The 23,924-nt window shown below is 36.5% G+C and overlaps 2 protein-coding genes and 1 pseudogene across 8 annotated transcripts in view; 2 read left to right on the top strand and 1 right to left on the bottom strand.

Moving 5' to 3' along the window:
• ADCY2 (adenylate cyclase 2) overlaps positions 1–18,030 on the top strand; it is a 156,383-nt gene extending 138,353 nt beyond the window's left edge. For all 5 annotated transcript variants that reach the window (XM_034411782.3, XM_060691098.2, XM_034411783.3 and 2 more), the window contains 6 exons: positions 5,108–5,266; positions 8,171–8,317; positions 10,725–10,832; positions 12,549–12,663; positions 16,345–16,469; positions 17,223–18,030. In XM_034411782.3, the coding sequence (XP_034267673.2) occupies positions 5,108–5,266; positions 8,171–8,317; positions 10,725–10,832; positions 12,549–12,663; positions 16,345–16,469; positions 17,223–17,375 (807 nt within the window). In that variant the 3' untranslated portion in view covers positions 17,376–18,030. The remainder of the gene's footprint in view (positions 1–5,107; positions 5,267–8,170; positions 8,318–10,724; positions 10,833–12,548; positions 12,664–16,344; positions 16,470–17,222) is intronic.
• The window catches only part of LOC117662385 (uncharacterized), a 40,535-nt pseudogene extending 20,847 nt beyond the window's left edge, over positions 1–19,688 (bottom strand). The window contains exons 1-3 of the transcript XR_004590364.3: positions 19,470–19,688; positions 12,133–12,206; positions 5,826–5,909 (exon numbers count right to left, since the gene is read on the bottom strand). The product of XR_004590364.3 is annotated as an uncharacterized LOC117662385 (transcript). The remainder of the gene's footprint in view (positions 1–5,825; positions 5,910–12,132; positions 12,207–19,469) is intronic.
• A 59-nt stretch (positions 19,689–19,747) lies between these two features.
• CFAP90 (cilia and flagella associated protein 90) lies at positions 19,748–23,606 on the top strand. Of its 2 annotated transcripts, none has more exons than XM_034411794.3 (3): positions 19,748–20,036; positions 21,180–21,296; positions 22,536–23,606. In XM_034411794.3, the coding sequence occupies exons 1-3, from the start codon at positions 19,854–19,856 to the stop codon at positions 22,689–22,691; spliced, it is 456 nt and encodes a 151-aa protein (XP_034267685.1). In that variant the 5' UTR covers positions 19,748–19,853; the 3' UTR covers positions 22,692–23,606. The 2 variants fall into 2 exon arrangements, with proteins under 2 accessions (XP_034267685.1, XP_087746340.1); XM_087890214.1 differs by having other exon boundaries at positions 19,749–20,036; positions 22,380–23,606.
• Positions 23,607–23,924: the final 318 nt, after the last annotated feature.

Here is a 23,924-nt window from a genome sequence, read left to right as displayed (position 1 = left end):
CTCAAGAATATTTTAAGTGTACACTTTTTTTATTCTTCAAATTTTCACATGAGAGTTACTGGTATCTTATCTGTCTCCCCTTTTCTTCTTTATGGTTTGATTTTGAACTTTAATAATTACATTTCACAATTAAGCAGAGTGGTGAGATTCAAGTAGTCCTATTTGCAAATGGCTTGTTAGTATTTACTGATAAAATAAAATATGATTTTGTAGCCTTTTCTCAGTATGATATAAATTGGTTAAAATTTGAATTGATCCCTTTCGTACTTAATGTCGTATCAAAATCATTTTTGTCTGGACAGTTCAGATGCTGTCTAAGCCAATCAGTTATTGAGCTTTTACTTTAGGGTGCCCTGAGTCTGAATGAATTGGTTGCACAGAAATCCAATAAAAAAAGCAAACTTGGTTTGAGAAGTTTGATATATATACCAAGATATATATAACAACAGAAATAACTTGGTATAACAATATGTCTCAAATATATTATTAGATAAAACAGATGGAGCTCACTTAAATTAAAATTAGTTGGGTGGTTTTGCCTCTTTGTGTATGTAGATCTTGTGTAGGGGTCTATGGTTGCATACAATACATTTAATGTCTTCATAATTCTAGTTAAAATTGAATAAAGTTTCACAGGATAGCTTGTGTTTAATTATACAATGTGATTGCTATGAAAAGTGTCTTCTGGAAAACATCAAAGTAGGGGGTTTCTTTACAAAGCATATGACAGTCACATTCAGTAATTAATCTAATCAGTACTTTCTTTTACTTCTGTCACAGCAGTGTTAGCGAAGACTGCTTTTGTGACCAAATTATTATTACAGATTTTAGAGTTTTGAGCTGCATAGAAATGTCACAGTCCTTAGAATTTAAGAAACCCATTCAGCATTCCCTTTGTTGCCTATAAGTCAGCGACTTGTAATAAATACTGAATTTTACATTTTAACTCTGTATCGCTTTTCAAAGGGAATAGGAAAATAGAAAATATCATACAGCTGCGATGCCTCTCTTAAATACTGAGATGTAGGTAGTCTTGACTTAGGACCATTCATTCATTCACTGTCCACTTGAAGCTATAGTGGTGCTGGATGAAGGAATTTATGACCCATGCCCAAAGTTATGGCCATTGCAGTTCCCCCATGGCCACATGATCAAATTCAGGTGCTTAGCAACTTACCCATATATGTGAGGGATGCTGCAACACCCCCAACTATTTCAATCTATGCTCTTTTGATCTCCTGCCATCCTGCACTCTGCCGTCCCAGCTGGCTTTCACCATCTATTTGCTCCTGCTACTGACAGGGCATGCCCAGCCTTGATGCTTGACTGGGCTGGGACTGGCTTTGCACTGCAGGAAAGGCCGATGGGAGCCAAAAGCATGATTTTTTTCCCCCTTTTTCAGAGCACAAAGCCAGCCCCAGCCCCACCCAAGAGCACTTTGCAAAAGGACGCTTGGGTGCACTGTGATTCAAGGGATGCTTTCAACTCCCCACTCTTTATTTATTTATTTAATGCGGTATAAAGCCAGGCCCAGCCCAGCCAAGCAGCGAGGCTGAGCATGTCTCATCTGCAGCAGGAGCAAGAAGATGGCAAAAGTGGGCTGGGATGGTGGAGCATAGGATGGCAAGGGTGAAAGGGACTGGAGCTGGGATGGCTGTGGCTTCCTGGGACATGGCAAACATCCCACATAGTTTTGGGTCTGCTTGCTGGCCCTCAAGGCAGGTTGCAGGACAGCCAGAAAGGCAGGCTAGGGAGAGTTGGAGACAGTCTCTTACTTTACTGAGACTCAGGGCTGAAAAGATCAAGCCTAGAATTGCTCAAATTGAGGTGGGTCTAGCTAATGACTGGTAAAATTCACTTAATGATGGTAATGGGTTTCTGGGATTTTGGTTGCTAAGAAATATAGTCACATGACATCACACTTTATGCCTGCAACACTTAGGAACCAAAATTCTGGGCCAAGTTGTGGTCCTAAATCAAGGATTATCGGTATCAGATGAAAGCTGATGTGCAGTTTTTTCCCTTTGGTTTGTACTCTGGAAAACAAAACGGAGACATTTTATAATACATTGTGCACGTTGTTAACTTCAGATTTAAAAATCGAATTCATGCTCCGCATCTGTTTTGAGGTGGGGAGAACGCAATTGATCCTGGGGGAGAGATGGAAGGGTACAGGAGTGAGACCTGATGGTGGAAAGAGAACAAACAGTAATGTCTTGGTTGTGATGGCCTGCAGAGAGTTGGTATAGATAGGCCTCAATTTACAGTTGGTCATTTAGTGACCATTCAAAATTACAATGGATTCCCCTTGGGAGTACTTACCTGGATTCAGAGTTCTGACAGTCACCCACCCCCTGCAGTCATGTGACCACCTATCAGGTTCTCTCTCTTATGGCTATTTGTGTCATATAATATATATGGGTATATCCATAATTTTGTATTTATTTAGTCATGTTTATGTAGTGTATATTGGTGACCCTTTGAGAGCTGTATGCAATGAAATTTCATTTTAAAGTATGCCGATTAGTATACGTTCAAAGTGACAATAAAGTTATTCTAAGTTCTATTTGCAGCTTCCTACAGTCACATAACTGCAGCTCTGTCAAAACAGCAGGTGATAGCTTGGCAGGAAGCCTTTGTCCAGATTCATGAAGCACACCAATTGCACCTTTCCCTAAATTATGAATCTTATCTCACTCAAGCCTTAGTCACCCTCTATGTGGACTTACAGCAGAACACTCTTGCCCTTAAGACCATTTGGAAGCTGCAGCCAGCCCACAATACGATGGTGCAGACTCTTAGGGTCATATGTTGGTACACCCATGTGACATTTCTGCTACTTGCACAGCACTGGTTATCCCTAAGGAGGCAATTCAAGGTGCTGGTTGTGACCTATAAAGCGCTTCATGGCATAGGGTCTGGTTATCTGAAGGCAGCTATTCTCCCATCATTTCTAACTGGTAAGACCTTATGGGCCTTATTTTTAAAATGGTGTCTTTTGCTGGGACCTTAATGACATCTTTTCTCTGTAGCAGAGCTGTCCTGTAACATAGCATCTCCCCAGAAGTTTGAATTGTTCTTCAAAAAAAGACCTCAAAGATTTAGTTCTTTCCTCAGATGCCGTATTAGAGAAGTATCTGTCTTTTGTGAGCATTTTATTAACGTGCTGAGTGGATTAGTCCTTGAGTTATCACATTATTTTTTGCTTGTATTGTATTGGATATGCTTTTAATATGCACGCTTCCAAAGTCATTGCAAAATGGGCAGCTTTAGAAACTAGATTTATCAATAAGTAAAATATATTTGAAGCATTTCTTTTGAAGCAAGGCTTTTTGATCATTGACTATATAAATAGTAGATTTCTTTATTCAGTGTCATTACTTTTATTTGGTAAATAGAGCGTATTTCATTCTCCCTGTCAACAAAAATAAAAAGTCACACTAAATGAATTCAAGTGTGACTGAATTTCTGATTCAGTATCATTTTCATTCATTGTTTTTTTAAAAAGGCTGGGTATTATATAGCAACCTCTCTCCCTTTTCATCCCATATGCTTCCCCTTGTTCTTTGCATTTTTGGAGAGACATTTTTCTTCTTTTCATTATGATCGATGAAAGTCATGAAAGAAAATTATTCACCGTTTCTTTCTGTTTGTTTTTTATTAATTGCTTTCTCCGTTTCCTCTTGCTCTCATCTTCCCAGAATCTTATTTTGTTTGAGCCTTTTTCATGCTATTTCTACAGAATAGAGAGGAGTATAACAGTATTTCAGGGAGGTGAGATGTTTCCACTACAGATTAAAAAATGCAGATGTTTCTGTTAGCTTCTGGTAGTTGCCTTTTCCATTTCTTCAAAAATGGAAGCAGTAGCTATTTCCTATTTTATTCATTTTATTTTTCTTCCCCCCCCCTTTTTTTAATCATAATTCTGTTTTACCTTACTTTTCATTGTCCTCATCTTTCTAATTATTATTTTTAATGTTATTTTAGTTTTTTTTTAACCTTTCTTATTTGTTCTCAAATAGAAATCAAGTTATTACAAGGATACTTTAAGCTTTAAGTTGCATGGTGTGTTTTATTCATATACTCAACCATCTCTCATTATCTGGGTTGACTTCAGACTAAGTTAAAATAGGATTAAGTATTTCAGGATTATGCATACTATGAGAACCTATCTATTTTCTCAGGGAATTGTTTTGTTACATGACTTTAAGGAATAAGTAACCCCAGCAATTGTGTCCTTCTTCAGTATTCTCAGTGGTGTAGTCCTCTTTTCCCTTAATTGTTTTTTTGGACTCCTTCTCAAGACTTAACATTGTTCAACATGTTGTTAGGTTATGCATTCAGCTCTTATTTGGTATATGAGATTGTAACTTGAGATATGATAGCACAGCCATATATTGTAGAAGTGGTATAATATTGTATAAATGGATACAGCTCCCAAGTGGATCAGGATAAGAACATCTCTTGGCGTGAATGTATATACCGTGTTTCCCCAAAAATAAGAGAAGTTTGATTGAACTCGCAAGAAGGTTTTCTTTTACAGCATGTTTCCCTGGACACAATGGCAAGGAAAGTGATGGAGCTTGAAAGATAAGACCTGTGTCCCGCTTCTCGCCCACCCCACCTGCCACCCCCAAATTGCATCCCTAAAGGGGACGGATGGCTCAGCAAGGGCAGGAGCCCTGTCATGCCCGGCGATGGGGGGAGAAGAGACGGCAAGGGGAGCCACGTCTCGCTCCAAGCATCTCGTTTCTCCCCTGCCCCACCTGCCACTCCTCTCGATAAAGAGACAATGGGGAAGGGAAGCAGCTGTTGCCATTGGGGTGGGGTGGTACTTGTTGGGCCACTCGGCCGGTGCAAAAAACAGGGAGGGGAGGCGACGGCAGTGATGGGACATCTAGTCCCACGCTCACTGCCTCCTGCACCCCCAAAATAATAAGACCCCCCAATAATAAGGCCAAGCCCTTATTTGGGGGGTCAAAAGAAAATAAGACCCTGTCTTATTTTTGGGGAAACACGGTATAAATATATATATATTTCTCTTTAAAACCATTTGATAGGACAAGATGCCTATTGTTTCTTTACTTCTGTGTCCTCTTTGTAACAGAATGAATATTACTGTAGGTTAGATTTCCTGTGGAAGAACAAGTTCAAAAAAGAACGTGAGGAGATTGAGACAATGGAGAATTTGAATCGGCTTCTTCTGGAAAATGTATTGCCTGCTCATGTGGCTGAACATTTCTTGGCAAGGAACTTGAAGAATGAGGTCAGTCCACCTCACTACATCTCATCTTAGGTTAACTGACCAGGTCAATTTCGAGAGAGCAGAAGACAAACCACAGACCGTAGATTCACCTGCCCCAGAAAGTAAGAACTGGCAAAACAGCTTAACTCCATGTCTGTTTGCTATTACTTCAGCAGCATTAAGATATGTGGACTTCAACTCACATAATTCCCCCAGCCACATATCGCAGAGTTGCTGAGATTGAAAAACACTGCTCTAGGACATTGTTGCCATTTGGATTTAACAAACCACTGAGACCTACATGCCCTCTTTTATATCTGTTAATTTACAAATAACATGTGTCTGTTTGTGAGTATTGGAAGTTGCACAGAACAAACAGTATACATTTGGAGTCACCAGTTCTTGGGCTCATTATTGCAAGCAATCCTTAAAAAACAAACCTTTGTGTTTCTTGCAAACTGTATTCCAACACAAAATTACATTTCTAATAATCCCTCACTTGAACTGAAAAGACATGAATCTGTAATCAGGGTGTAGAATATACCTCCAAAGGCAATAAAAAGAAAAGCTTAACACTTACCAAATCATCTATTGGCTTGAAGGACCGGAGAAAGAAGTAAATCATTTGTGCCTTGCCAGTTCCATACAGTCTCTTGCAAAAATCCTGAAATCACAAAAAATTATAGCCATTTTAATTGTAAAAAATATTTTAAATTACTTGGGCCAGTGACTCCTTCTCAGTCCTAGGAAGGAGGCAATGGCAAACCACTTCTGAAAAACCTTGCCAAAAAAATTGCAAGGACTTGTCCAGGTGGTCTCCCAGAGTCAAAAAACCAACTCAAAGGCATAAAACCAGAGCCAGTTTGGTATGGTGATTAAGGCACCAGTCTAGAAACTAGGAATCCTAGTTCTAGTCCTAGCTTAGGCACAAAGCTAAGGGGGGCTTTGAGACAGTCACTCTCCATCAGCCACAGGAAGGAAGTAATGCAAACCATTTCTAAACTCTTGCCAGGAAAACTGCAGGAACCTATCCAAGCAGTCATCAGAAGTAAAAGTAAAAAAAAAAAAAAATCTGACTTGAAGACATTTTTAAAAAATACTGTTTTAGTCCATTAGCAAGCATCCACCTGCTGACAGTTTTCCCAAAACAAAATCCTGAATTACACTTCAGTATAATTTCTTTTCTGTTTTAGCATTTTCTAAAATGATAAAATCTTTTATTTTCTCCCCTGAAATTTAAAATAGTACCAACGTTGTTACACTGGGAAATTCTATATCCTATGAGAATGACCTGCTTTGTGTAGGAAGTAATTCTCTCCCAGCTACCTGTTTTCATTTCCATCTGAAACCTAGGTATTACAAGCAGTCAGTTTTCTCTTCCCTGGCCATGACATTTAGAGTTGTATTTATATAGTTTCCAGTGATCCAGTATTTGTTTGCTAGGATTTTCAAAGCCTTCAAAAGGGACAATTGTCACAGCATGTAAACAAGAGCAAAGTTCCCTTCCTTGAAGTGTTAAAGTAGCTGCAGGCTCTGGAAGGCCAGACTCAGCTGTTTCAAAGGCAGTTTTCCCTCCGTTCTTTTGGGTCCGTGATTGCTTGATTTTTCTAGCAGCTCTGGAACAAGTTTTCTCTTGCATATACACATGAGCACAGAAAACTAGAAAAAGTCTTCAAAGCAATTCCAAAGAACGGGGATGCATTAACTCTTTAGGGTGAGATGCTCTTGACAATGTATTTTGAGAAACGTTCTTTCAAAATACATTGCATATTTCTATGATTTATAACTGAAATTTCTTCACTCCAAGTGTTCAGTTGCTGCTTAGAAAGACCTCTATCAAGCATGTTAATGTAATATCACCATATGTTTATCTAGTTGGAAGGACTTCTGAATTCTGAATTAAGGCTCAGTCTCATGACACAATATCTGTCTTATTGATCTGTTGCAGCCTGCACAACAATAACAGACAACCAGCAAGTTACTTGCACTAGACCATATCACTGGAAAAGGCAGTGTAAATTATGTATATGCACACAGAAAATCCTAAAATGCATTGGCTCCCCCCCTCCCCCCACTAAACTGCATATGGAAGCACAGCTGTGTGGAACTGTACAGTATATGTAAATGGTTTTGGACTGGGGGTTTTTTTCAGTGTTCTCTGCTGGAAATGCTGAACAATGCTTTGATGGTAAATAATTTTGACTTCCTTTGGCAAGAATCTTTTTCATACATTTCCAATCTAATTAAAAAGATGAAAGAAAGCAGTGTCCTATTTCACTCTCCCAAATAATATAACTTTCTCAATCTCCAATTAAGATAGCAGGATCTGTGACAATTGCTACATCTTGCATATTACAGACTTACATGAGTTATGCCTATTAATTATAAAGATCTTTTAAAAAAGATTAGTCAACTCATGGTGGCAAATATACCTAATATTCCTGCTTCCTATTTTCCTCACAACAACAATGTGGTGAGAGAGCTGAGAGAGAGTGACTGACCTAAAGTCACCCAGCCAGCTTTCATGCCTAAAACAGAACTAGAACTCAGATCCTCTTGGTTTCTAGGCCTGCACTTTCACCACTACATCAAATTGGCTATTTGAGATGTGTATCGCAGAAATGCTGAAATGTGTATCAAATACTTTTGGTGATGGCCAACATAGTTTGTTGTAGTTAAGGATACTTAGCATGCAGATGAATTTTAATTTAATAGTTTAATCAAATTAATAAATGCTTTTAATTTAATAAATAGCTTTTGATGAAACTAAAGCAAGAAGCAATGCAAAGTTGGTATGAACTTATCTTTGTATAATTTTGTAAAAATCAATAGCGCTTTTTCCTTTTTTTCCTTTACTATTATTTTATGTATGACTTCTGCTGAGAACATGGACAACATTGTCTCTTATTCGTCTCTCAACAACAGGATTTATACCATCAGTCGTATGATTGCGTCTGTGTCATGTTTGCCTCCATTCCAGATTTCAAAGAATTTTATACAGAATCTGATGTTAACAAAGAAGGTTTAGAATGTCTCAGGCTTCTAAATGAGATCATTGCTGACTTTGATGATGTAAGTGTATTGTTCCTTCAATTAAAATATGAGCCAGAACTTATGCTGAAACAAAGACTTCTTAGCCACTCTCCAAGATAGGAATGCCTTTAACCCCATTAAATCATTTAATTTTGTCCAAGAAATATATTTTGGAACACTACATTTGCTCAACCTTTCGGCAGAGAAGATTGTTTGCTTAAAATCTACAGAATAACAGAGTTGGAAGGGACCTTGGAGGTCTTCTAGTCCAGCCCCCTGCTCAAACAGAAAACCAGACAAATGGTTGTCCAATCTAAGCAGTGTTGGCCATAATCCGTAACTATGCCTAACTTTAAACTTCAAATCACACTGTCAACTGAGTTCATGGGATTCTTGCTGTAGAGAAGATTGATGGAGAGAGTGCTGTGAATACCACTTTAAGTTCCTGGGGGACAAAAATTACCATACTTTTCAGAGTATAAGATGCATTTCCCCACCCCCACCCCAAAAGAGGGTGGAAATGTTGGTGCGTCTTATACACCGAATACAGCCATTTTTGGCCTCCCAAAGCCCCACCCTGCAAGTCCCGTTTTTGCGAAAAACGGGGCGCGCAAAGAGTTTGGGAGGCCTGCAGAGTGCTCCTGGGGACCGGGGAGGGCAAAAACCTGTTTTTTCTTCCTTAGCTCTTCGAAATCTTGGTGCATCTTATACACCGGTGCATCTTATAGTCCAAAAAATATGGTAAAGAAGGATAAAGTTGACTGTGGCCAAAAGGAGCTGTTATTTAATTGTGTGACGGATAGATTCTTTCCCCTATATTTTATATATTTTGTACAGAAGTGTACAAAAAAAAAGAGAATGAGCCAGTTTCCAAGTCGCTTGGGCATGTGGCCAAGCCTTCTGTAGAAGAGTCCTATGAGACCTCTGTCTCATTCCAGTTTCTTAGTGCAAGGAAGTTTCTTTGGTCTGTATAGATGATGTCGTCCAATTCTCTCCTTTGGCCAAAACGTTATCTACTATGTTATGGATATTGTAGCATATTCGCTTTCAAAAACAAGCTGTGGGTTGTTCGTCTTCTTAATTTATAATGTTTTAAGTATAGAAAATCATTGAAGGGACTAATCTGGGAATGTACACTCTATGAGAATGAGCAGAACAGTTATTAATTTAGCTGTTATTGAAGACAGTGAACATTAGTCATGTCAACAGCAAGCAGAACTTTGAAGCTGGGGCAAAAAAGTCATTGAGAGCTACCAGTCACTGCTTTAGCGTAATTGCCAAACTATTTTGATTAACATGTAGACATTATGATTATGCGATTTGCTGTGAAACTGTTCCTGAATCTCAAATTTTGTTCTTTAAACAGTTTTACATATTTTTCTTTTGTGGTTGTTTGGATTTAACCATCATTTCCCCATTATTATGATGACAGGTTAGCACTTTTATGGCCAGTGAATAAAACTATTTAAAGTAATATGTTTAGGAAACCAGCACAATAGCTTTATGTTTAAGCATGTGATGCTTCAAACCTGGCAAAGAAACTGAACCTCGAGGAATGTAATTATATACATAAAACAGCTTGTTGTGTTTACATTTTTGTGAGCATATGGAAACAAGAGAAAATACTGTTTAAAGTAATACTTCCATATGTATATTTTTCAGGGCTACATTAAATATTCTTTCTATATTTAAATACAGCAAACCAAGAGCCAGTGTAATGTAGTAGTTAAAATTTGGGAATTGAATTGGGGACACAATAGTTCAACTTGTCATTCAGTAAAGGAATTCACCAGTTGACTATGGCTCAGTCATTCTGTCTCAGCCCATCCTATTTTACACATTTTCTGATATGGAATAAAATGTGCAGAGAAGACATTCCCATCTATGCTGCCATGATGACTACAGAGAAAATATGAAATGGAAATGGAAACCTAATAATGAGTTACAATGAGTATGAAATCTCAGGGACAATTAAACCAAACCCCCCCTTCTTACAAAAAGTTTTGGTTGACAGACTCACAAGCTTAGTTTCAAAGGATGAAGAGTTTAGCAACATCAGCAGATTTACTATGGCCATACAGCTTTAATGTTGCCATCCAGTCTGTACTCAGGGCTATGGATTGTTATAACTAAATTGTTTCCTTCAACAAGGACCTGGGATAAAAATACTGGAATATGGAGATATGTTGGGGAAGGCTCACTTCATCTCACCTGCATATGCATTGTGCCTTAATATCGGGTTTCTATATTATTTATGACATGGGCAAATATGTTTAAAGAGATTACTACTGTTCTATCTAGACTACCCTAAAAAATGGTGATAGTTCTTCTGGACTTGGGCTACTTGGGCTTTCTTTAAAAAAGTATCTAGTGACAAATATAGAAAGTGTGTATTAACAAAGCTAATATGTGATTGTTTTGTAATCAGACATCTGTTTCTCCACAGCTGTTATCTAAGCCCAAGTTTAGTGGAGTTGAAAAAATCAAGACAATTGGAAGCACATATATGGCCGCTACAGGACTAAGTGCAATGCCCAGTCAAGAACACAGTCCGGTATACATCAATATTATACACAATTTGAAGAGATCATTAGTCAAAAAGACAGAGATTGGGATATGCTGCAGAAATTTAGTCATCCTGATCCTAATGAAGCTCCTCTGAATAATGCTCCAAGCTTATTTAGAGTATTCAGAGGTGTATTTTCACTCATTTCAGATTGAAAAATAAATCTGAGAAAGTCCCATTGTAAACTCAGAGTAATTTGTTTGCCCCTTGCCGCTCTTGAATTAGGGTCACAGCATGGAACTATCATCTTGGCAAATGTAGTAAAAAGCCTCTATTCACGAAGAATGAAAGGATGTGTTAGAATCAGAGAAAGTATGTCAAATTTTTCTTTCCCCATCAGAGTGGCTCCATCTGAAGCCCGACAACAAGCAGCATTTGTGGGGAGAATCAGTGTAAAGAAAAAGTCAATTGCTTCCCAACTATTATGTTCCTTCTCTGCAACTCTCTGCTTCTACATTTAAAGTTATGGGGTTAAATGCAAAAATTGATCCATATTGTGCTACATGATTTACCCCTTCCTTCAAATAGAGACTCCTCCTCCAATATTTATTGTTTGACTAGTTGTAGAATTACTGTTGTCACATATGAAATACAAAACAATTACTGACACCTAAAATGCTCACTTTTCATCCCAAAACAACAATTTGCCAGTTTAATGGAAAAGTTACTGTCACTGTCAGTAGAATAAATAGAGTATGCTTCTGAGAGACTTCAAAACATCAGGTGAAAAATAATGTATTTATAATACCTAACATTTCATTGTTTATATCTTTATTTAATTTGAAATTGTACAAATCAAACTTTATTTCTCTTCCTGCTCTACCTTTCCAATGAAATTCAGAGGGATTTCAATTTTTACTTCTTTTGCAAGTAGGATACATTCAAAGAACTTTGCTGTGTCTTCAAAATACACAGAAATAGCCCCATCCTACTTTGCTATTTTATCACTGCAGCTCATAAAACGGACACATGCCCTGGTGTGCCTTCAAGATGAGACATAGTCCAAGACAGCTGGACCCGTCTCAGTAAAACAGATACAGGAACCCAAGGGATTGTTTCCTTCATTTTAATTTGCATTTTGCAGTAAAGGGCAGATTCCAATATTTCACAGTTTAGGCCCCAAACTGAGAGTCCCATTGTGTTAGCCTTAACAACAGGCACTAACCTCTTTAATATATATTCTCCCTATGCTACTTCGTGCAGCAAACCACTGACAGAGAGTGGAATGATGAGCGTTGCGATCAGTAAGTGGCAAATGTTTATGCAAGGAAATTGGAAAAGGTCTTACCTATGGGAAACTGGCAGACGGTCTTGTAACAGGAACTCAGAAATATCTAGATACAGCCCTGGGAAATTTCTTATCTGCAGGAAGAAAGTAGTTTGTTCAGGATTTGAAGAATACTAGATTTATCCCCAATCTCATGCATGTTGATATTCCATAGGTTGCAGCAAACATAACAGCAAATAGTTTTATGCTTTCTCAGATACTGCAAGGAATAATGTACAGCTTAATTTTTGCACATTTTCTAAGAAGTCCCCTTGATATTAATTATTGATACTGATATTATTAATGAATGTTCATGTAGCCCTAAAATTGAAGCATTTCTTCCCAGAATGTTTTCATATGGATATGCATAGAAAGCAAGTTTGGTGACATGTTTTGATGATTGCACTTGCCTTATTGTGGTCTGTGTTTGCATTCAGGAGCCTGACCGACAATATATGCATATTGGGACTATGGTAGAGTTTGCATTTGCCCTTGGAGCAAAACTGGATGTAATAAACAAGCATTCCTTTAATGATTTCAAACTTCGAGTAGGTAAGTGAAGAGTATCACAAATAGTCTCATAGCAGCAACTTGTAATGTTTCATTCTGTTACAAATTCATGGATTTTTTTACTTAGTTATTTCAACAACTCACGTCTATAAAAAGGGACAAATCTGTTTTATGTCCCACATGTCCCACAGTTGTTAAAGATAAAAGGATAAAGTCATAGCATAGCACAAAATTTTGGAAGACAATGAACAAAAAAACCCCAGAAGCTTAACATGAATTCAGTCCATGGTAAGAATATGAAGCAGATTTTCTATAAATAGAGAAGAAATGTTGTTACCATTTTCTCAAGGTTAGATTGTGGTTATATAATGCTCTTTAGCAATTTCAGAAAATTATGCCAGCAAGAAAAAAAAGGGACAATAATAATAATAAGAAAAATCACCTTATATACATTTTAGCAGAAATACTTTTTAAATAATAGAATAAGAATACAGTAGGTAGAGTAAGTCCATCAAGGTCTTTGTGATGAAGAGAAAGAGAGATTTTGGGAAGGTTGCATTTCCTCTGTGCTGGTTCATCCTTTTTTAAAATTAAGAAATCTTTAGATCTGAACATGTGAATTATACCAGCCTGCCTTATTTTATTTTATTTTATTTTATTTTATTTTATTTATTGTCAGGAATTCCATGGCTACTATCTCATATAATGAATCTAAGGGCTACAACAATCCATAAAACATAGCTGAAAATAAAAATACCCTTTTCTTTTGTTAAAATTCAACCCATAAATAAATAGATAAAATATTTTCTTTTTCTGAAATATTCAGAGTTTGTGGAATCAAAAGAAAGAACATTACATTTCTGGCTGACCGAAGGTTATTCCAATATTCAGCACCCTGTTAGGAACACAAAATGTTTTTGAATACAATATGAAGTTAAAAGGCTGTGTGTGTGTGTGTGTGTGTGTGTGTAAATATAAAAAGTATTTAATTTAACAAAATATGCTTTTTATATTATCACTCAATATTTTGTTATTCTATCTAGCCCATAGATTACAATCATCTTAGTTTACAGCATCCCCTAGTGTCAAAACCTTGGCAATGAATCTATAGACACAGATTGAACAGTATTTCGTCCTCTTCATATGTACTGTATTTTCTGCATTAGTCTCATCCTTTCCATTCAGAAAAACATTCCCAGTTTTGTTTATATGTAGGATATCCAGTGATTTCTAATTATTTTCCTGAATACTGAGGATCCTATTCAAGAATAGAAGAGGGTGCAACATTTTTCACCTCTTTTTCTAGGATCCTCTGGGAAAGTATTGATACGGCATCTAATGTGTGTTCATTGTATTCTGTTAAATGTCACTGAATGGAAAATTACTGTATTCAGTTCTTCTCCTTGCCCCACTTCGTTATTTTATTTACAATTTTGTTAGAAGAAAAGTACATGCAACTTAAAAATCATAGTTTTATGACCATGAATTGCCACTAAATGCTAATAGAACCATTAAAAGTGGTATTTGCGTAATGTGGATTATGGTTCATATTTCTTATTTTCAACACATCTGTCCTAGCTAAGATCACATAGTGCATAAGGTTTAGAGCTGGAAAGGTATATAATAAGTATCCCAGTCCCTGCTTGACTTACTCTTCCCAGTCCTTGAAGTTGCTTTGAGTCTGAAACATTAACTCATCTAAAATCTAAGATTTTTCTTAAGAACATAGGACCAAACTCTATTATACAACTGACAAAATTTATGTCCCTAGATTTAGATTTCCAATCAGCAGTGTTCCATGAAATGAGAGAAGTGGCAATGTCAATGAAATTAAAAGATATTTTGCAATTTACTCTGATCCCTGTCACTTCAGCTCATCCATTTCACTGTTTGAGATAGGTTTCTAAAAATTCTCACCCAAATATTAGGACTCATGCAATATTTGTGCTACTGTATATATGCTAGGCTCTTTCCAGGTAGAACTTTTTCCAGTGTAAGGAAGAATCATTGTCACTGGTATTGTTCAAGTAGTTTTTAGTTTGAGAAATCCTTAAATATTCTTTGATTTTCGTACTGTCATATTCTCATATTATCGCAAATGAAGCATTCTATAGAGCACAGATGCTGTTACTCTAATTAACTATTGGTTAAAATTAACATTTAGCCTATAGGATTTGGTCCTCCTAATTTTGATAAACTCTTATTGGTAGCCCTGGATGAAGATTGTGGACTGTGAGCCATTGCAATATATATAGATATTTTCCTTAATTGCTGGTGGCCTTGATCTGTAAATAGGGACAGTCTTGGTCTCTGGCACAGGAACAGTATTATGGGAGCAGTATTAAAGTTGAGTTAGGGAACCAGCTGAATATAGTTTTAAATCAGCTTGTTATTTGGAGGAGATACTGAATTTAGATCTACAGGCCTTTCGTGCTACTGTGTTTTGATACCGTATTTGTATCAGACTTAGAGTACAGATTCAAGGAAATTTCCATCTGCTAACAGAATCTATCCCAACATAGCTGGGATCAATTGTGCTGTGCTGTGATTTATACATGGTAATTGATCCCACTCCTTAATAAAGCTTTTCCTGAGAGAACCAGTTTGGTGTAGCCGTTAAGGCACTAGGCTAGAAACCAAGAGACTGTGAGTTCTAGCCCCACCTTAGGCATGAAAACCAGTTAGGTGCCTTTAGGCCAGTCACTCCCTCTCAGCCAAATTCAATTCACAGGGTTGTTGTGTGGGGGGGAAGAAGCAGGAATATTAGGTGTATATTGCTGCCTTGATTTGGGGAAAATAGAAAGAGAAAGGAGTATTAGGTAGGCTACTACCTTGAGTTATTTATCAAAATAATAAAGGCAAGAAATAAATAAATAAAATAAAAGTTTTTTCTGGATGACATTCATTTAATGTCCATGATTTTTTTTAAATTAGTGTTTGTAGAGTTCATCTAAAATTAACAGCTAAGTAATTTCTCCTTGATTATCTTAGCCAGCAGTCTATTATTTGTCTGTAACATAACACTGTAAATGATGAATAGCACTTGGGTTGGGGCCCATTTTTTCAATGGTTTCATGTTTCTTTTTTTAACTTGAGCATTATTGTGTTTAGTTATCTATTACATTGATCAGTATCTGCGATAAAGAACAAATAGACAAGTAAGAAATATATATTGTTGCCAACAAAAATTTCCTTTATGCTGAAGTGGTCCTTCAGCAGTTTTCTGGTTTTCTCCAAGGGAATGTGAGGAAAATGATAACCTTAACTGAATGCAAAGCAATTGGCATAGATGCACTACCTTGGTGACGCTCCCTCCCTCCCTCTCGTTTGCTTCTTAAATTCAGAGATACCTTCTCTGTGCTTTTTATTTTAAGAGGGAGATCTGAATTTTAGTATATGGATCACACACTAGCAATGATTATATAAGCTGAGTTATATTGAGAATGTCAGATTTTTGTTTGATAGAAAAGTACCCCAATGTTTTTGACAACTGTTTGAGCAAAATAATCAAGTTGAAGTATTTTGATTTGCATCTTTGTATTTGTCTTGACTTATTGAAAAAGAAACTAAGGAAAGTTTTCTAATCAGAAAGCAAAATATTAATTGCCCTTTTTATGGCTTTTATATTTGGTTTTTATCTTTCTAAGTTGCCTGGAGTCATTTATTTAAATAAATAAATAAATAACAATAGAGGGCAAAATAAATTAAATTTTCTTTTTACAGGTATCAATCATGGGCCTGTAATTGCTGGAGTCATTGGAGCTCAGAAACCACAATATGACATCTGGGGCAACACTGTGAATGTGGCCAGCAGGATGGATAGTACTGGCATTTTAGATAAAATACAGGTTATTTTTTTATTCTTGCTAATAGCCAACAGATCTTGTGTGGAATCTGATTCTGTTCTTTTAGGGAGAGAGATTCAAAGCAGGGGATCAGGGAGTCAGAACTTCTATATTGTTAATCATTTGAAGAGGTAGCATTTCATTAGTTAATTTATAAGGGAGAAAAATAGCAACACCTACCAAAAAAGTTTTCTACACGTGTTCTACAAATAAAGAACCTCTGTCTGCCTTCATTTCTGTTCATCCCTTTCTCTCTTCATCCTTCCTATCTTCAAGGAGAAACCCAAATAAACAAACAAAAATATACCACTAGTTTTATTGGAGTTGTTAACTTAAAATTTGCTTTTAATTTTTATAAAAGTTAATACAATAAAAAAAAACCTTTATCCACCCCAAAATATTAGCATTATCTTAGATGATCCTGCAGTAAATTGTGAGCCCTACTTACAACCCGCCCACCAAATTTATTGTGTTGCAGGTTTAGCCAAGTTGAAATCTCATTGATTTCATTGGATTTCTAAATATTACAAACTGTGAATATGTCCCAATATTTTTTTTTCATGTCCATTAAAATAATAGGGAAGACTCTGAATGAGATTCTCATCTTTAAAATTGGCAAAGTTATATTGAAAACCTTCCCCATAATTGATCGATACCCACAGCAAATAGTTCAGGGCATAGAAGAGAAGGAAAAGATTTCTAGGCTTTCTTTAAAATGTGTGTTCTGAATGTGTTTATTTAAATAATTTTTTGCAGGTCACAGAAGAAACCAGTAACATCTTACAAACATTGGGCTACATTTGCACCTGCCGAGGTATCATTAACGTCAAAGGAAAAGGAGAACTTCAGACCTACTTTGTACATACTGAAATGACTAAGTCTCTTTCCCAAGGGAATGTGGCATCATGAAATATATCAAGGGTAGACAGTCTCATATTTTTAGAGAAAAAGCACCCCACACTTTTTTCTTAAATCTCCTCTAGCCCACACCATGAACAACATGTGTGTACTTTTCTGGTGTATAGAAATGTTGCTGTAGTAGTGTCTACAGTCTCGTCCCACCATTCACCATCAAGAGAGCTCAGTAGTTGTCAGATTCCAGAAATGGCCAAAGCGAGTGCTGTGCACTGAGATAATGACAGCTTGATTTGTATTCTTGACCCTTCAGTGGTAAAAAAAATCAAGGAAAATAACCAGACTTAGAAAAATTAATGGCCTGATGCAGAAGGAGGCTATGAAGACAATAATTTAATATATATAGAGAGAGAAAAGCACTCTATGGCAATAAAATTAGAGCTGCATGAAACATCGTGAAAAATATGGTAGCTCCATATAACATCCTCTAATCCTGAATTATATAATTCTGAATATCTAATTCTATCCCTTCATCATTACAACTTGGGTGTGTTCACTAGTTGTGTCTCACAGCCAACAACATAAAATAGGCTTGATAGTTTCCCCAGAGGAATTCATAGACAAGCAGGACCAGTTTTGTATAAAATGTGTTAAAATGTTTTGATGCCCTTGTCTTTTGTAATATAAACTCATTAAAGATTTCTATGTACTTTATTTGCAATTGTGAGTTTATTACACCTGCTAAGTGTCATCAGTGAGCTTTCTGGCACAAAGGCAAAAACAAAAACCCAAACTCTTCTGCCAGAAGTATATGATTTAAATATCTTCAAAGTCAAAGGTGATAAGGCCATGGAAGCAAGGGATAAATTATTAACAAAGTAATAATTTATATATTTATTTATTTTATAGCCGTTTTGTATGTATGAATTCCCCTTAGTGCTACTTAACACAATGTTGCCATTAAAAATATGAAAAATGAGAGGCAGTCAGTAACTTCTCCCTAGCTTTGTTGTGGATATAGAAAGTAGAGCAATTACTGTAACACTTTACTTACTCATCATTAATATCCCACTAGTAATCATAAAAAGAAAAAGCTGAACCTGCAAAGAGAAGTCTGAATTAATGCCAAGTTTTTAATAGCTTATTTATCCGAGATAGGCAAATACTGAAAGTATAATTTATGCAAAACTATTGCTATAAATAATGATCTAAAAAGAATCAAAGAACATGGAAGACAATGCTTTACAATAATTTATGATACTACACAGTGTACTATAATATATAAACAAAAGATGCCATTCAATTCCTGGTAAAAATTTCACCATAAGGAAAACAAAATGACAAAAAGTGTCATCATGTAAAATCTAGAAGTTATGGACTTGTTTCAAATAGCAGGGCACAAATATATAATTCTAATATTTACTATGTGATGACATCATTGTACATATGTCATCATCTTGGATTTGCCTAAAGGGGGCTGCAGACACTGTTCTTTAGTGATAAACATCAGTTTGCTTTCTCAGAAGGCTGCTCAAATATTGTACAACATCTACAAAACCCACTATAAGAAAAGGTCAGCTTTGAAAGCTGAATAACTGAACGCAGGGTAATGGAATCTATTTACCATTTTGCCATAATTTAATCTGCTTTTATTATTAGATGTTTGAAGCAGAAACCTGGCAGAATAATGACATTTCTCAATCATAAAGGCCTGTTTTGCTTGTACTTTTGCGGTTTCATCAGGCAGTGTTGTTACCTTTTCACCCTTATCTTTGCAGTGGTTATCTCTATATAGTATGGTATGTGATCAGAAATGAAGAATTGTCAAGTAGTGCTATGTCCTAGGATAAATTCCATCAAGGAATGGATAAATACCAAAAGATCGGTTACATGATTATTTGACAGTGCCTTTTATTAACAGCTACTAAGAAGACACATTTGATGAGGCTCCTATTAGTTTGCATGCAGGTATCAGTAACGTCAGCTCTCCTGACGTTAAATCATTCATGCTTCTGAACTCATTGTTCAAGGAACTTTTGTCTATCTGCCAGTTGAAAAGTAACTAATTCCCCCTTTAGCCTCTTCGATATCGACACCTCTACTTAGATTCTGTGATATCTATATAACGCTTACAAAGGTGTGTCTCACCTTTCAAGAAACATATACCGTCATCCAGAAGACACTGACTTCATTCAGAATCACAGCCTTACTTCTTTTGTATCTCGTCTACTATTCCTGTATTTCTCAGAGAAATTCCTGTAAACAAATACTGTGACTTCACAGATACTTTACTTGTGAAACAGATTTCACATAGCAGTGTGCGAGAGCAGCCTGGGCTTTGTTTTGCCCAGCCACAGCTTTTCTCAAACTTCCAACCCCCTTATAAGTGATTTGACATCATAGTTTATTCAGATGGTCTCTTAGTAACCAAAGAACTCTGCAAACGCACCAGCTGGGGCTAGGTGGGTGATTAGTAGGGAATGCAAAGCAATCCAGTCTGCCATTCAGCTGAACACTGGGCTTCACAAAGGAATGCAAGGAGCCCAGAATGGGAAAGAACCAGAGGAAGAGGAAGAGTTGGAAGAACTGGAAGGTGTCAATGAGGCACTAATAAGGAAACACCAGCTTCCACTCTCTGCACAGTCAGCCTTCAGCTACATCCCACCCCGACGCAAGGAACCTCCAGAACTTAGTTATTTTTACCAGGAGAGCAAGGTATGTCCAGAAATCTTGTGCCATAATTGGGAGGAGGGGGGTCAATCCATCCAAGACAGGCGTTATGATGGAAATACCTATTAAAAGGCTCTGGAAATGAAGCATCATTCAGTCTTTCAGCCCCAGATAGCAAATTGCAATACAGGTAGTCCTCAACCTATGACCACAGTTGAGCCCAAAATTTATGTTGCTTAAGTAACACATTTAAGTGGATTTTGCCCCACTTTTATCACTTTTCTTGCCACAGTTGTTAAGTGAATCATTGCAGTTGTTAATTACTCGATTGTTAAACGAATCTGGCTTCCCCATTGACTCTGCTTGTCAGAAGTCACAAAAGGTGATCATATGACCCCAGGATACCACAACCATCATAAATATGAATCGGTTGTCGAGCATCTGAATTTTGATCACATGACCATGGGGATGCTGCAATGGTCATGTGAAAAACAATCCTAAATCACTTTTTTCAGTGTTGTTGTAATTTTGGAGGGTCACCAAATGAACTGTTGTAACTCAAGGACTAACTATATGTAATTTTTGAAACATGTAGTCTATGGAACTTACTTTTACATTGGCGCTCACGCTGGGTCACTTGTTTGAATAATGGTTGGTGAGGTCAGAGCTGTATGTTTAACTATCTCATTTGTGAGCAGTGTCTTGTATTGTTCTATACTGGGTAGGAATATAGATTAATTTTGGAGCCAAGGGTCATATTCAGCCATATGGCATGCTGACACTGGAACAACCCTACAGCTTCTTTCTCTCTTTAGAAGCTAAGCAGTGCTTAAAGGCTTTTAATCATGTTGGAAGAGCTCAATATATTCAGTGGCTATGGTAAATTCAGCAAAGGTCACTAATATCTGTTTCCTAGATAGGAATTATTGTAGATTCTATGTTTATAAAAATGTTTAGCACTGTATTTTTTTGAAGAAAGCCTTGTTAAAAGTTCTGTCACTTATTGTCAGCAATTCTTTATGAAGATATGAGAACACACACATGACTGCTTGGCAAAGAAAATTTAGTATATGGCAATACCAATGTTTATGCATATCGGAATGCTCAAGGAAGTTGATTCCATCACTGTGATGTGATCCTGGTGATCCTGTTTCATCATTCAACTGATCTAGCCTTTTTATTTTTAAGGCAGGAATTGTTGCCCTGTATGACTGCGTTTTCAAAAGACCAACCGGCTATGATGCAAAGCTCCATCGGTGTGACAGAGAACACGCAAAAAGCAGAGGACTTCATATTAATGACGAGGTGATTGTCGAGTCTCAGGAGGATGAAAATCTCTAGTCACTCTCCTTCCTGCTCACTCATAATGGCCAACTTCTGGCTGCTGCCAATTAACTGCATTCTACAAGCATGCAATGGAGTACTGTAATAATTATTAGTTTAAAGCTAGGGTCTTATGCAAATTTACTTAAGAGTAAGAACTTCTAGGGCAGGAGTGTCAAACTCACGTCGTCACAATGGCGTCATGTGACGTATCGGGATTTTTCCCCCCTTCACTAAGCCGGACATGAGCGTGAACAGCACGTGACACATCTGTCCAAGGCTATATCAAAACAACATGCTTATATATGACACAACTCGTCAGATTATTGGTTGAGTCATAGATGCAGGTATTCCCACATATTTGAGCAGGGGGTATTCCAAGTTTGGGAGTTAACAAAATGTATTATAATGACTGAATTAAGCTTTATTTGGAAGTAAGCAGCATTTGGGAACAGTGCTATACATTTTGAGAGTAAATATAGGTAACATTAGTATCTACTGTATATAAAATCTAAATAGTATTTTGCACTTAAAGTAGACTGAAGTACAAGGGATGTCTCTCCCCAAGCCATTAGTATGATACGAACAGAATTAAGATGTTGAGCTCATTAATTAAAATAGACTATAATTTAGCAAATGCTTACCTCCACCCCTGAAATATATGGAATTGAAATAGGCAAACTATTATGTCTTTCCATCAAGTTTCTATAAACTATATGGGGAATAATATTGCTAATGGAATGCTAGAAGTCAGTTGTGTAAATAAACCTCCTGAAGTGCTACACAAATGCTCATTATTCTGATGACAGTTGTATTTTGCAAAAAAAAAATGACAATCCTTCCTTGAGGAAATATTTAGTAACATAAATCTCAAAGTACTTGTTCATATTAGACAATCGACAGAGAGTATGAGGCATTTTTAAGAGAAGTTCCTGTAGGGTGGAAGAAATTATATCCCAATAGCATTTTGCTTTTAGAAAGGATTATAGGTGACTCTAGCTGTTTTTAATGGATATAGCTGAAGAGTGTAAAGCTATGAGAGATTTTTACTTCTTTTCACTTCAGGAAACCAGAATGTATTTGGAAGATGTCATTTTGATTTCGATGCAGGGCATCCGCCATCATTGCCAGCAGCACCATACCAAGCATTTTATTTAGTTTTCTCTTTATCTCTGTTGTATTTTTATAGTTGTAAATCACATCTCAAAAATATTCTTACAGGAAAAGAAAAGGCCTATAGCTGTCTTGTCTTCTTCTGAATATGGGCGGCATATAAACAAACCTGTGGAAGAGCTAATCCGAGACTACGTGCGCATTAATCATGTAAAGGCAGAGTTCTACAGAAAAAATGGAATAGCTTGCTTGATAGAAAAATGAATCCAACTTAAGAGTCTACTGTGATAGATACCTAACAGCAAGATGGTATCAAATTCCTGTAGTGTCCTGCTTGGATTTACAGTTCAAATGTAACATTACAATATCTTTATATATTTATTGCTGGGGTTTTAGCTAAAATCAGGTTTTATTTTTTAGGTCCTTAAAGCATGATGATACTTGTGTGATCTCCAGTTTATACTTGTACTCACCTCTCCATTTTTTTTCTCCTGGAAAAATTGTGCAAAGATTTCACCAAAAAAGTGGCTTGACACACTTCACACTAGAATAGCCATATATTAATCTGAAAATAATCACCTGTCATTTTTTGTCTATGATTTATAGGTTTCTGTTCTTTTAATATTATCAAAAGGACTTGGTAGCATGTATTGTTGCTTAACATGCTTTTCCTTTCAATTTCATCTCTTCGTTAATTTAATGTTTTATAAGCATGTTTGGAATGCTTAACTAAGGAGGTACCATTAAAGGAAAAAAATATTGAGAAAAATAGCTATCAACCTGCTTATATACCAAGGATGCACATGTGAGTATTTATATATGAGCTGTGCATTAGGAATAAAGATCAGCTGATAGATGGGCAGCTTCATAACAATGAATTTTTAGTGCTGAATACAAACATTAAAGCTTGACATTAATCTCATCTCTTGAAGTTGAATAGTTTTGTTTTGATTGCTGTTTGTAGTGGAATTTTTGTCAAAGCTACTAGATACTAGGACTAGCCACAGTGTGAGTTGATGTAAGGCACATTTAATCTGCATTGCCTATCAGCCCAGAAGGGAAGATTCTTCACAGAACAGTATTTAGGAGAAGGGGGAAGTGCCAATTTTAATCAGGAAAACAGAGGAGAAAAAATAAACATGAAGTGAGTGGCCCCTAATAAAAACCTTTCTTGTGGTAGAATCTTGTTGTTTTTACTTAATGGTAAACCGCCTCAAATCATCTTTTGGTGAAATGGACAACATATAAATTTACTAAATAACAATACTTAACAATATACAATGTATGCAATATATATACATACATACATAAAATATACATACATACAAATATGCATATATACATAAATTCCATACATACCTAAAACATAAGTGCATTCAAGTTATATGTTTACTGTCACATCTAGTCTGGCTCCTTTGTATACATGCATACGCAGCCTTCAAAAACTAAACAGAAAAAAAACCTAAAACTTTTAAGAACTAAACATTCCTACATTTC

Source organism: Pantherophis guttatus, chromosome 3 (assembly GCF_059756535.1).
Source record: "Pantherophis guttatus breed Tessera chromosome 3, ASM5975653v1, whole genome shotgun sequence".
Classification (NCBI taxonomy): domain Eukaryota; kingdom Metazoa; phylum Chordata; class Lepidosauria; order Squamata; family Colubridae; genus Pantherophis; species Pantherophis guttatus.
Note: the sequence above shows the minus strand (reverse complement) of the source record. Positions and strands in the feature narration are given on the sequence as shown.

Excerpts from the sequence above, each read along its gene's own strand:
- CFAP90 (XM_034411794.3), top strand. The coding sequence starts at position 19,854 with ATGCAAGGAGCCCAGAATGGGAAAGAACCAGAGGAAGAGGAAGAGTTG. Across the intron at positions 20,037-21,179 it reads ATTTTTACCAGGAGAGCAAG|GCAGGAATTGTTGCCCTGTA; the intron begins GTATGTCCAGAA and ends TTTATTTTTAAG. Across the intron at positions 21,297-22,535 it reads GACTTCATATTAATGACGAG|GAAAAGAAAAGGCCTATAGC; the intron begins GTGATTGTCGAG and ends ATATTCTTACAG.